Raw genomic sequence first — 14,373 nt, forward strand, 5'->3', positions numbered from 1 at the left:
TGATGGGTCGTGGTTAGGGCCTTACATGGCAGCTCCCGCCATCAGTGTGTAAATGTGTGTGTGAATGTGGAAATAGTGTCAAAGCGCTTTGAGTACCTTGAAGGTAGAAAAGCGCTATACTAGCATAACCCATTTACCATTGAGCGAGAGGCGAAAGTCCAATAGGGGCAGGGCAGCAGGCTCATAAGTCCGTGAGACAGGCAGGAAGTTGGGGGCGAGAGAGTCGTCAGAGGTCTGTGTCCAGGCGGGAAGTCGAGATCCAAGAGGCAGCCAGGGAAGCAAAGGGAACGTAGGAAGATGAGACACACAGCTCGTAACGTGGGAATGAAGGCAGGCTGGAGGGAGGAGACAATTCAACACAACAGGGAAGAAACAGAGAGAGAATGCATAGAGCTTGGTTAGTCAACTTACTGTACGGGAACAGATGAGTACGTTCTGGCCCGGGATAGCAGGTTGTGCAGGCTTATGAAGGCAGGTACGCTGCTTGCTGCAGCCGGACTGGCACGTGCCTGGCACACCCCTGTACTTAAATCTCTCGGGCCGTGAGAGTGCCGCTGCAAACATTTTATACAATAGTGATGTAAGCCCTGGGACTAAGGTGCTTTTCAGCCTTTTTACGAAATTGAAAAAAATATATAACCATATTAAAAGTAGTGTCCTTTGTCACAAGTTTTCCACCTTACTAAACAATTCTTTAATGCCAGACCTTTGTGTGCATCACTGACCAAATCCAGGACCGGAAGAAGGTCCCATTTTTGAAACTGAAACTTTACTTGAAAATTGATGCCATTAAGCATTGATTGGCATCTTTGGTTCTCCGCATGCAAACTGTTTTACGTGTTTCACATTCAGCAAAACAGAAAATATTGCTGAATTATACTGTATATATATATATATATATATATTGGAAGTATATACTGAAAAAAGTAGTGAAACATTTAAATGTGAAAAATGGTTCAAATAAACTGAGCAGCAAAAGTCTATTGTGATTTACTCTGTAAACTTGAGTCATTCAAAATTGAAGTTAAAACAAATATGGAATTTGAAATTTCCCAAGTTATGGCTGTATAAAATATAAATATCAATTTATACTGATGTAAAAAAACAACGTTCTTAAACTCATTTTATGTTCATAAGGCAAGTTTTTGAATTATGAGTTCATACACAAAGCAATTCAAAGTTCAATCAACTTGATAACTAACAGAAAAATGTTGAGATTGCAATCCGCTCAACATTCTTGTGTTTTCAAATTGAATATATATTTAAGTTGAAGTGCAATTTTAAGGCAGCTAGTGAACTTACATTTGTGAGTTGAAAAGACTAAATATGTTTTACAGTGTAGGCAGTAAATCAAAGTATTCTTGGTTGCCAAAAAGGGATTTGATGTAATATTTTGATATTGACACATATAATCTGTGCATCATTTATTAGATTACCCTTAAGAAAGTTACTTACATGGTAAGAACATAATCTTTACGTGCATGAAGTACCCTTTAAAAAGCTACATACAATATCAACTGCTCTTTGTCCGTGCACATAAAAAATATTGACAAAGTGTTTAGATTTGGGGACGAGGTGGCAAAGTTGGTAGAGTGACTGTGCCAGTAATCTGGGGGTTACTGGTTCAATCCCCACCTTCTACCATCCTAGTCATGTCCGTTGTGTCCTTTGGCAAGACACTTCACCCTTGCTCCTGATGGGTCCTGGTGAGCGCCTTGCATGGCAGCTCTTGCCGTCAGTGTGTGAATTTGTGTGTGAATGGGCGAATGTGGAAATACTGTCAAAGCCCTTTGGGCTCCTTAAAAAGGGGTACAAAAGTGTTATACAAATAGGACCCATTTACCATTTACTATATATTCATTAAATCAATGTATTCTTTGTTGCTAAATTGATGCAAAATAATATTTTGATATTGACGCATCTCATCTGTACATACATTAATAGAATACTACAAAGAGATGCACAGATAAGATGTGTCAATATCAAAATATTACTTTAAATGCATTTTAGGCAACCATAAATTGTTGTTTGGGGATGATTTGTGTCAATATCAAAAAATTACATTGAATCATTTTTGGGAAATTAAGAATAAGGTACACTTTAATAACATTTATTATGCACATGAAGAAAGAGCAGTTAATATTGTATGCAGCTTTTGAACAAGATGTGGGATTTAGCAAACTAAACTAAGGCCCACCAACATCTTCAATCTGGCCCGCAAGACATGAGTTTAATTGGGAAACCTACCCACAGGGAGATTGCATTCGTTTTTCTGGTCTGGCTATTTTGATGCTGTTATTATGTCGCCATCTAGTGGACAGTGTGAGTTGTTCAAGTCAACAACGTTTCATACTTATATGACCCAATGCAAACAACCTTCCCTAGTCATGGTGCAAAAAAAAAAAATACAATGATATTAATAATCCAACTGATGTGAAATGTCAACACACATGGTCACACATAACACAACCTGCTCACTGAACTTTGTGGACATTATAAAAAAAATATCAATGCACCATAACATTTTTTAAATCCATTACATACACACATACAGTACAGGCCGAAAGGTCGGACAAACCTTGTCATTTAAATGCGTTTTCTGTATTTTCATGACTATTTACACTGTAGATTATCACTGAAAGCATCAAAACTATGACACTTGTGAAGTGAAAACACTTTCAGGTGACTACCTCTTGAAGCTCATGGAGAGAATGCCAAGAGTGTGCAAAGCAGTAATCACAGCAAAGGGTGGCTACCTTAAAGAAACTACAATGTAAAACATGTTTTCAATTATTTCACATTTTTTTGTTGAGTACATAGTAATTCCATGTTCATTCATAGTTTTGATGCCTTCAGTGACAATCTACAATGTAAAAGTCATGAAAATAAAGAAAACCCATTGAATGAGAAGGTGTATGCAAACGTTTGACCTGTATTGTATACATATGAACACATACTTTTATATACTGTATATATATTTGTGTATATATATTAGCCCAAGTCAAGAAATTTGGACACCCCTGCACATCAACATCGGATCAATAACAGTCCTTTACAATAGAAATGGCCAACTCTTTTTCCAAAGTAAAAAACAAAACAGCTTGCAGCCCAGGCCCACCCACAATGTCAACGTCAATGGCCCCCCCAAAATTTTTGAAAATAATTCAAAAATGTCAGCTTACTAATTTATTCCAACACATGTGTAGTGGGTTGAGAAATGGTAGTTTTAATATGGTTCAAAGTCAGCGTCCTCCTGCACAAGACCTTAAATAAACTTTCTTATCAAGTTTTTTTTTAGCACATGTTGCTCTTCCCAGTGCCTTTTAAAAATAGCATCGATTAATCGGTAGCTGTGTCTTTTCCAATGAGTTAATGAGATTTGAAAAAACATTGTAAGTACACATGTAATATTCCTACATTAATGCTAACATTTGCCTGTCCTTAATTACCCGTTTTGCTTAGTGAAAAATACACTAAGCAATATAATGGTATATAATAGTTAATACACTTTTAATAATATATACAAATAAACACAATTAAACATGTATTCAATTACTAATATACACTGTGTTCATGTATAGTAGTTTTTTTCTTAATAATACATGCGTGTGCACATTTAGTAGCATTTTGCTGTTGACCTCCACAGTGTACCCCATCCATAACAACAACACCCTGCCTACCTGCACTCCTGGCCAGCTTGGTTACAGGTCACATGACCCAGTGGTCAGATAAAGGCTTGTCCACAACCTCAATCGGTGGTTCTGTTCCACGAGTTTCATGCGGCAAGCGTCTGCGCTCGGAGAATCAGGTATCAGCGACTGTTTTATTCCATTCTCGTCCACAGCAGTGCTTAAAAAGTAGTTTGTTGTCGCCCTGTACTGTAAGTACTGTGTGATAAGCATGATGATACTGTCGTAAATAACGCTAGATACTTGACTTACTTGTTCAATGTACTTAGGAAGGAAGGTCACCCCTGTTTACAGCAGGGGTGGGCGATACTGCAACTTTGAAAAGTAAAAGTCAGTATTGTCGACATTGATATTTTTACTTGCAGCTTTACTTTATAAACCAGAATAAAACACAGATTTTAGGCAAACATTTTTTTTTTCAAATCAACAAACTTGTTTGTGAACAAAACAATGCAACAATACCAACAAAATGATGCAATTATACCCGTTTATGACAATTGTTCAAGCAAAATTAGATAAATCGTGCAAAATAACAAAATAAAACAAGAACTACAACATTATGTCTTGTCATAGCATCTTACTTCTGTAAACTACTTTGTGAATTGACAGATGCAAGGCAGATAACGCCATCAAACCACTTTGTCTTCAGGTTACTAGGGTTGCAGCTATCAATTATTATAGTAATCGATTAATCAATCGTTAAGGTTGTTTGATTAATTTAGTAATCAAATATTTTATAGCATCAATGTCTATTTTACAAGACGGGACATTACAGGACACAGAGCACTAATCACTGGTTAAAAGCAGATCTGAATAGTTGTGTTTTGAGAAAGTATTACTGTGTATTTTACAATGTGCTGCTTTTATATTTCCTGTATTTTATATTATTACTTTGAACTGTGTATTTGATTTTTTTATCCTTTAAAGCGTCTTTGAGTACTCTGAAAAGCGCTATATCAAATAAAATGTATTATTATTATTATTATTATTATAAGGAAAATAGTTGAAATAGACAAAAAAATATATGCTTGCCATTCCCTTCATTCTTTATTTTTGCACATCATTAACAACAAAATTGCATTTAAAATGTTTTTTTTTTTTATATATTTAAAAAAAAAAATCTAATTTGATCAAAGCAACAGAATAAAAATCTAAGATTTCTTCTAATCGGATGTCTGAATTGAAATCGATTAATTGTTGCAGCCGAATCATTTACAATGAAAAAACAACAACTAAATACTTAGACGTAGACTTCCTTTTCATTGTCATTCAAATTTGAACTTTTCAGTACAGATAAGAACACAATTTCGTTGCATTAGCTCATGGTAGTGCAGGATAAAAAGCAATAAGGTGCACATATAAATAAATAGATTACTGTACAGATAAATATATTGCACTTTTTCATATGCATTCATGTTTATGGATGTATGTTATATTATCTTAATATTCCAGCAAGTTAATCTATTTTGGGGGGGATTTAAGGGGATAATTATGATGCGTTCAAGAGTCTTACGGCCAAAGGGAAGAAGATGTTGCAGAACCTGGTGCTTCTGCTTTGGAGGCGGTGGAACCTCTGTTCTGATACTGATAAATACTGACATGTAGTTTAGATTCACGGCTGGTGGGGCACTGACTTATTTTGTATGCCTTAAGCAATGTTAATAAAGGTTGTTTATAATCTACCATGAATTGATTAACGTGGACCCCGACTTAAACAAGTTGAAAAATTTATTCGGGTGTTACCATTTAGTGGTCAACTGTACGGAATATGTACTGTACTGTGCAATCTACTAATAAAAGTATCAATCAATCAATCAATCAATCAATCTTTGTGGAATAAAGATACCATGTTAAAAAAAATCAGTAGATTTTACGGTAAAATATCGCCAGCTTCGTCGGCCGAATTGTACTGTACAAATAAAAGAGGTACTGTTTTCCCATTTACAGTCAAATGCACTGTAAAAACAACAAACTGACATATAATGTAAAACTGTCGATTATACCATTGTATTAGAACGTATGAAAAACTCCCAGCGGCCTCAGCAGAGAAGCTAAGACTTCCCATTCCCTGGCTACTTAGTCCAACTCCTCCTGAGGGATCTCAAGGCATTCCCAGGCCAGCTGGGGGACACAGTCTCTCCAGCGCGTCTTGGGTCTCCCCTGTGTCTCCCTCCCGGGGTCGGGTGTGCTCTAAACACCTCCCCAGGGAGCGGTCCGTTGGGGCATCCTAACCAGATGCCCGACCCACCCCAACTGGCTCCTCTTGATGTGGAGGAGCAGCGGCTTTACTCCAAGCGCCTCCGGAGAAAACTGATTTTGGCCGCTTATACCCACACAATATGTTTTTTTGGTAGTCGGATGCTACGAGTGAATTTAGACTGTAAGAGATAATACTTGGGAAGTATCATGCCCGCAGATCGCAGTGTGGACACCTCTGGTTTAGACTGATCTGTAAAAGCCGTTCACAGTTGAAGAATTTATTCTCAACATTTTTCCTGCACTTAAAATCATGTTCATGGTGCCTGTAGATTGTCGAAACCCACATTGTGATTCAGGTAACATAGTACTGGAGGCGGCTTGCAAGAATTCTGGCAAGTTTTTCACCTGCTTTTGCAAGGATGGAGTTCCCTTTGTGGTTTTCACAGACGGTCTTGACCTCTGTCTTGAACTAGCTCGTCCTGAAAGTCTGCAGGCATCACCTCGTTTTTCCAGATCTCTGTAATCAGGAGATACAGCTGTTGGGTAAGGAAATAACCTTTTTGCTTAAACATTTTTCCAGAACTACCGTTGGGTCCAGCAAGTCTTGGTTGCTTTCTGTAATTCTGCCCGATATGAAGTATCTGCTTACTCTTCAATGATTGGAAGTTGTGGAATTATACCAAACACCCACCCTTCAACTGTAGAGTTCTGGTTTAACAGGTTTTGAAAATACTCCCTCCAACGTTGATTGCTGGCAGCATTGTCCGTCAGAAGTTCAGAGCCATCTCGACCTCAAAAAGGTAGGACCCGGGCTATTTGGTCCATAGATGCCTCTTGTGGCGCTAAAGAAGGCGCCCACTGTCCGCTAATTTCTACAGCTCATCTGACTTTTTATGAGCCACCAGTTGTTCTCCATTCCTTTGATATTTTCCTGCACTTCAGATTTTTTTTTTAACCAAATCTTCTTTTTGGCAATAAGATGAATCACTTTGCCAAGTCAGAAAGGACTATCTCTTTTTCACTATCAAACTGAAGATGACGGGGTCGTTCTCATCAAACCAGTCTTGGTAAATGCGCTTTTGGAAAGCAATTGCATTGCTACAGGTTTCAAGAATAGACGTTTTTGAGAGTTAGCCAGTACTCACCTACAAACCACGTTTCCATATGAGTTGGGAAATTGTGTTAGATGTAAATATAAATGGAATACAATGATTTGCAAATCATTTTCAACCCATATTCAGTTGAATATGCAGCAAATACAACATATTTGATGTTCAAACTGATAAACATTTTTTTTTTTGCAAACAATCATTAACTTTAGAATTTGATGCCAGCAACACGTGACAAAGAAGTTGGGAAAGGTGGCAATAAATACTGATAAAGTTAAGGAATGCTCATCAAACACTTATTTGGAACATCCCACAGGTGTGAAGGCTAATTGGGAACAGGTGGGCGCAGTGGGAGAGTGGCCGTGCGCAACCCGAGGGTCCCTGGTTCAAATCCTACCTAGTACCAACCTAGTAATGATCGGACAATACTTTAGTATACTCCCGTATACTAAAGTATTGTCCGATCATTACCTTATAAAATTCGAGGTTCAGACGCATGTTCGTCAAACTAATAATAATAATAACTGCTATAGCAGCCGCAACATTAATACGGCCACAACGACAACTCTTGCTGACCTACTGCCCTCGGTTATGGCACCATTCCCAAAGTATTTGGGCTCTATTGATAACCTCACTAACAACTTTAACGACACCCTGCGCGAAACCATTGATAACATAGCACCGCTAAAGTTAAAAAAGGCTCCAAAAAAGCGCACCCCGTGGTTTACAGAAGAAACTAGAGCTCAGAAATTATTATGTAGAAAGCTGGAACGCAAATGCCGCACGACTAAACTTGAGGTGCACCATCAAGCATGGAGTGATGGTTTAATAACTTATAAACACATGCTTACCTTAGCTAAAGCTAAATATTACTCAAATCTCATCCACCGTAATAAAAACGATCCTAAATTTTTGTTTAGTACGGTAGCATCGCTAACCCAACAAGGGACCCCTTCCAGTAGCTCCACCCACTCAGCTGATGACTTTATGCAATTCTTTAGTAAGAAAATTGAAGTCATTAGAAAGGAGATTAAAGACAATGCGTCCCAGCTACAACGGGGTTCTATTAACACTGACACAATTGTATATACGGCGGATACTGCCCTCCAAAATAGTTTCTCTCGTTTTGAGGAAATAACATAAGAGGAATTGTTACAACGTGTAAATGGAATAAAACAGACAACATGCTTACTTGACCCTCTTCCTGGGAAACTGATCAAGGAGCTCTTTGTATTATTAGGTCCATCAGTGCTAAATATTATAAACTTATCACTCTCCTCGGGCACTGTTCCCCTAGCATTCAAAAAAGCGGTTATTCATCCTCTTCTTAAAAGACCTAACCTCGATCCTGACCTCATGGTAAACTACCGACCGGTGTCTCACCTTCCCTTTATTTCAAAAATCCTTGAAAAAATTGTTGCGGAGCAGTTAAATGAACACTTAGCGTCTAACAATCTATGTGAAACCTTTCAATCCGGTTTCAGAGCAAATCACTCCACGGAGACAGCCCTCGCAAAAATGACTAATGATCTATTGCTAACGATGGATTCTGATGCGTCATCTATGTTGCTGCTCCTCGATCTTAGCGCTGCTTTCGATACCGTCGATCATAATATTTTATTAGAACGTATTAAAACACGAATTGGTATGTCAGACTTAGCCCTGTCTTGGTTTAACTCTTATCTTACTGATAGGATGCAGTGTGTCTCCCATAACAATGTGACCTCGGACTACGTTAAGGTAACGTGTGGAGTTCCCCAGGGTTCGGTCCTTGGCCCTACACTCTTCAGCATCTACATGCTGCCGCTAGGTGACATCATACGCAAATACGGTGTTAGCTTTCACTGTTATGCTGATAACACCCAACTCTACATGCCCCTAAAGCTGACTAACACGCCGGATTGTAGTCAGCTGGAGGCGTGTCTTAATGAAATTAAACAATGGATGTCCGCTAACTTTTTGCAACTCAACGCCAAAAAAACGGAAATGCTGATTATCGGTCCTGCTAGACACCGAACTCTATTTAATAATACAACTCTAACATTTGATAACCAAACAATTAAACAAGGCGACACGGTAAAGAATCTGGGTATTATCTTCGACCCAACTCTCTCCTTTGAGTCACACATTAAAAGCGTTACTAAAACGGCCTTCTTTCATCTCCGTAATATCGCTAAAATTCGCTCCATTCTGTTCACTAAAGACGCTGAGATCATTATCCATGCGTTTGTTACGTCTCGCCTCGACTACTGTAACGTATTATTTTCTGGTCTCCCCATGTCTAGCATTAAAAGATTACAGTTGGTACAAAATGCGGCTGCTAGACTTTTGACAAGAACAAGAAAGTTTGATCACATTACGCCAGTACTGGCTCACCTGCACTGGCTTCCTGTGCACTTAAGATGTGACTTTAAGGTTTTACTACTTACGTATAAAATACTACACGGTCTAGCTCCATCCTATCTTGCCGATTGTATTGTACCATATGTCCCGGCAAGAAATCTGCGTTCAAAGGACTCCGGCTTGTTAGTGATTCCCAAAGCCCAAAAAAAGTCTGCGGGCTATAGAGCGTTTTCCGTTCGGGCTCCAGTACTCTGGAATGCCCTCCCGGTAACAGTTCGAGATGCCACCTCAGTAGAAGCATTTAAGTCTCACCTTAAAACTCATTTGTATACTCTAGCCTTTAAATAGACTCCCTTTTTAGACCAGTTGATCTGCTGTTTCTTTTCTTTTTCTTCTATGTCCCACTCTCCCCTGTGGAGGGGGTCCGGTCCGATCCGGTGGCCATGTACTGCTTGCCTGTGTATCGGCTGGGGACATCTCTGCGCTGCTGATCCGCCTCCGCTTGGGATGGTTTCCTGCTGGCTCCGCTGTGAACGGGACTCTCGCTGCTGTGTTGGATCCGCTTTGGACTGGACTCTCGCGACTGTGTTGGATCCATTGTGGATTGAACTTTCACAGTATCATGTTAGACCCGCTCGACATCCATTGCTTTCCTCCTCTCTAAGGTTCTCATAGTCATTATTGTCACCGACGTCCCACTGGGTCATTATTGTCACCGATGTCCCACTGGGTGTGAGTTTTCCTTGCCCTTATGTGGGCCTACCGAGGATGTCGTGGTGGTTTGTGCAGCCCTTTGAGACACTAGTGATTTAGGGCTATATAAGTAAACATTGATTGATGAACCTTGTCACGTCCGTTTTGTCCTGAGCAAGACACTTCACCCTTGCTCCTGATGGGTGCTGGTTGGCGCCTTGCATGGCAGCTCCCTCCATCAGTGTGTGAATGTGTGTGTGAATGGGTAAATGTGGAAGTAGTGTCAAAGTACTTTGAGTACCTTGAAGGTAGAAAAGCGCTATACAAGTACAACCCATTTATGATTGGGTATAAAAACAGCTTGCCAAAAAACGCTCAGTCTTTCACAAGAAAGGATGAGGCGAGGTACACCCCTTTGTCCACAACTGCGTGAGCAAATAGTCAAACAGTTTAAGAACAACATTTCTCAAAGTGCAATTGCAAGAAATTTAGGGATTTCAACATCTACGGTCCATAATATCATCAAAAGGTTCGGAGTATCTGGAGAAATCAATCCACGTAAGCGGCATGTCCGGAAACCAACATTGAATGACCGTGACCTTCGATCCCTCAGACGGCACTGTATCAAAAACCGACATCAATGTCTAAAGGATATCACCACATGGGCTCAGGAACACTTCAGAAAACCACTGTCACTAAATACAGTTGGTCGCTACATTTGTAAGTGCAAGTTAAAGCTCTACTATGCAAAGCGAAAGCCATTTATCAACAACATTCAGAAACGCCGCCGGCTTCTCTGGGCCCGAGATCATCTAAGGTGGACTGATGCAAAGTGGAAAAGTGTTCTGTGGTCTGACGAGTCCACATGTCAAATTGTTTTTGGAAATATTCGACATTGTGTCATCTGGAACAAAGGGAAAGCGAACCATCAAGACTGTTATCGACGCAAAGTTCAAAAGCCAGCATCTGTGATGGTATGGGGGTGCATTAGTGCCCAAGGCATGTGTAACTTACACATCTGTGAAGGCACCATTAATGCTGAAAGGTACATACAGGTTTTGGAACAACATATGCTGCCAACTAAGTGCCGTCTTTTTCATGGACGCCCCTGCTTATTTCAGCAAGACAATGCCAAGCCACATTCATTGCGTGGCTTCGTAAAAAAAGAGTGCGGGTACTTTCCCGGCCCGCCTGCAGTCCACACCTGTCTCCCATCGAAAATGTGTGATTAGTTGTTGTTTTTCTTCATGATGACAGGGGAGGCTCTCCTCACCACATGTCATTGATTCACACTTCTCTTTTGCGCAACGGTGTAATATTTTATCCCGTAAGTGTGACATTTTAACCAGCATGCAACACAACAAAGATCAAGTTCCATGTTGTTATGGCCGCAGGTCTTACTTTCACGGCCTCACTTCCACATTATGCAGATTCCTTGAAGCAAATCCTTACTGTTAATGAAGTCATACAGCGTTACCATTTATTTGATCTGACCTCTACTAGGATGCATCTGGTGTGTACTTTGGGTCTGCTTCTGGCCCTGCTGCATCTGTGCACGTCGCTGCTGCTGGGAGCCTTCAATGTCAAGTCCTTTGGGGACAAGAAGGCCTCCAACACAACCTTGATGAACATCATCAGCAAGGTAGGATTTTATGAGCGTCTTGGAATTTATCAGCACATAACAATACTGAGCTACCCCCGTTTTCCTGTAACCCCCTCTTTTTGTAGGATTCCTTTAAAAAAAACAAAACTCCCCATATAATGCCCTGGTCAATTATATCATCTCAGTTATCTGTATAACTGACTGTTTAATAATGTGTTTTATGCAATACAAGTACAGTGTAATATTTATTTATTTATTTTTGTTTTATTTATATAGTATGGTGTAATAATAGTGCTTATGAAGTATAATGTAAATGTTTATGCAGTTTTTGTTATAATAGTGTGTATGCATTACAGTGTAATAATGTTTATGCAGTACAGTGTAATAATGTTGTTAATGTAGTATAATTTATGCAGTACAGTATAATGTAGTTGAAGTATAATTTATGAAGTATATTATAATAATGTTTAAGCAGTACAGTGTTATGTTAATTATGCAGTATAATTTATGCAGTACAGTATAATGTTGTTTATGCAGTAAAATTTATGAAGTATAGCATAATCATTTTTGTGCAGTACAGTGTCATAATGTTAATTATGCAGTATAATTTATGCAGTATAGTGTAATTGTGTTATTTATGCAGTACAGTGTAGTAATGTTCTGTAAGCAGTATAATACATGCAGTATAGTGTAATAATGTTGTTTAGGCAGTACAGTGTAATAATGTTTATGGAGTATAATTTATGCAGTATAGTATAATAATGTTGTTTATGTAGTATAGTGTAATAATGTTGTTTATGCAGTAGAGTGTAATAATGGTGTTTATGCAGTATAATTTATTAAGTAATAGGGTAATGTTGTTTATGCAGTATAATTTATACTGTATAGTATAATAATGTTTACACGGTATAATTTATGCAGTATAGTGTAATATTGTTGTTTATGCAGTATAATTTATTAAGTATAGTGTAAAAAGGTTCTTTATGCAGTAAAATGTATGCAATATAGTGTAATAATGTTGTTTATGCAGTATAATTTATGCAGTATAGTGTAATGTTGTTAAGTCAGTACAGTGAAATAATATTTATGCAGCATAATTTATGCAGTATAGTGTAATAATATTGTTTATGCAGTATAATTTATGCAGTATATTGTAATAATGTTTATGCAGTATAGTTTATGTGGTATAGTGTAATAATGTTGTTTATGCAGTATAATTTATGTGGTATAGTGTAATAACGTTGGATATGCAGTATCATTTATGAAGTATAGTGTAATAATATTGTTTATGTAGTATAATTTATGCAGTACAGTCTAATAATGTTTATGCAGTATAATTTATGCAGTATAGTGTAATAATGGTATTTATGCAGTATAATTTATGCAGTACAATGTAATAATGTTAATGCATTATAATTTATGCAGTATAGTGTAATAATGTTTATGCATCATAATGTATACAGTACAGTGTAATAATGTTGTTTATGCAGTATAATTTCCTCAGTAGTATAATAATGTTGTTTATGCAGTATAATTTATGAAGTATAGTGTAATAATGTTGTTAAAGCAGTATAATTTATGAAGTATAGTGTAATAATGTTTATGCAGTATAGTGTAATAATGTTGTTTATGCAGTATTATTTATGAAGTATAGTGTAATAATGTTTATGCAGTATAGTGTAATAATGTTGTTTATGCAGTATTATTTATGAAGTATAGTGTAATAATGTGTATGCAGTATAGTGTAATAATGTTTATGCAGTATAATTTCCTCAGTAGTATAATAATGTTGTTTATGCAGTATAATTTATGAAGTATAGTGTAATAATGTTGTTAAAGCAGTATAATTTATGAAGTATAGTGTAATAATGTTTATGCAGTATAGTGTAATAATGTTGTTTATGCAGTATTATTTATGAAGTATAGTGTAATAATGTGTATGCAGTATAGTGTAATAATGTTTATGCAGTACAGTGTAATACTGATAATTATGCAGTATAATTTATGCAGTATAGTGTAATTGTGTTATTTATGCAGTGTAGCGTAGTATTGTTTATGCAGTATAATTTATGCAGTACAGTGTAATAATGTTGTTTATTCGGTATCATTTATGAAGTATAGTGTAATAATGTTGTTAATGCAGTATAATGTATGAAGTGTAGTGTAATAATGTTTATGCAGTATAATTTATGCAGTATAGTGTAAGTATGTTGGTTATGCAGTATAATTTATGAAGTACAGTGTAGTGATATTGTTTACGCATGCAGTACAGCGTAATAAAGTTGTCTATGCAGTATAATTTACGCAGTAGTGTAATAATGTTTACGCAGTAAAGTATAACAATGTTGTTTATGCAGTATAATTTATGAAGTATATGTTTATGCAGTATAGTGTTATGTTAATTATGCAGTATAGTGTAATTGTGTAATTTATGCAGTGCAGTGCAATAATAATGTTTATGCAGTATAATTTAATGAAGTGTTGTGTCATAATGTTGTTTAAGCTGTATAATTTATGTAGTACAGTGTAATAATGTTTATGTCGTGCATAAGTGTTTTGTTTTAATGCTTGTTGCAGATCGTCCATCGCTATGACATCATTCTGATCCAGGAGGTCAGGGACAATGATCTCTCAGCCACCCACAAACTCATGCAGCATGTCAACAAGTCAGGCTACAGTACAAACTTTATGCATCATGGCGGGCAGCGTTTTTACCACACAACATCCAGCTGTAAAA

General features: G+C 37.5%; 1 protein-coding gene and 1 long non-coding RNA gene across 4 annotated transcripts in view; one reads left to right on the forward strand and one right to left on the reverse strand.

The window, feature by feature from the left end:
• Positions 1-170: 170 nt before the first annotated feature.
• Positions 171-14,373, reverse strand: part of LOC133541031 (uncharacterized) — a 16,183-nt gene continuing 1,980 nt past the window's right edge. The window contains exons 3-5 of the long non-coding RNA XR_009803776.1: positions 3,681-6,405; positions 412-554; positions 171-335 (exon numbers count right to left, since the gene is read on the reverse strand). This is a non-coding gene — a long non-coding RNA (uncharacterized LOC133541031). The remainder of the gene's footprint in view (positions 336-411; positions 555-3,680; positions 6,406-14,373) is intronic.
• dnase1 (deoxyribonuclease I) overlaps positions 3,697-14,373 on the forward strand; it is a 26,949-nt gene continuing 16,272 nt past the window's right edge. The window contains exons 1-3 of one of the 3 annotated variants that reach the window (XM_061884066.1): positions 3,697-3,808; positions 11,537-11,675; positions 14,214-14,302. In XM_061884066.1, coding sequence (XP_061740050.1) covers positions 11,538-11,675; positions 14,214-14,302 — 227 coding nt within the window. In that variant the 5' untranslated portion in view covers positions 3,697-3,808; position 11,537. The other 2 variants (XM_061884067.1, XM_061884065.1) reach the window with 2 other exon arrangements.

This window comes from Nerophis ophidion, linkage group LG23 (assembly GCF_033978795.1).
Source record: "Nerophis ophidion isolate RoL-2023_Sa linkage group LG23, RoL_Noph_v1.0, whole genome shotgun sequence".
NCBI lineage: Eukaryota > Metazoa > Chordata > Actinopteri > Syngnathiformes > Syngnathidae > Nerophis > Nerophis ophidion.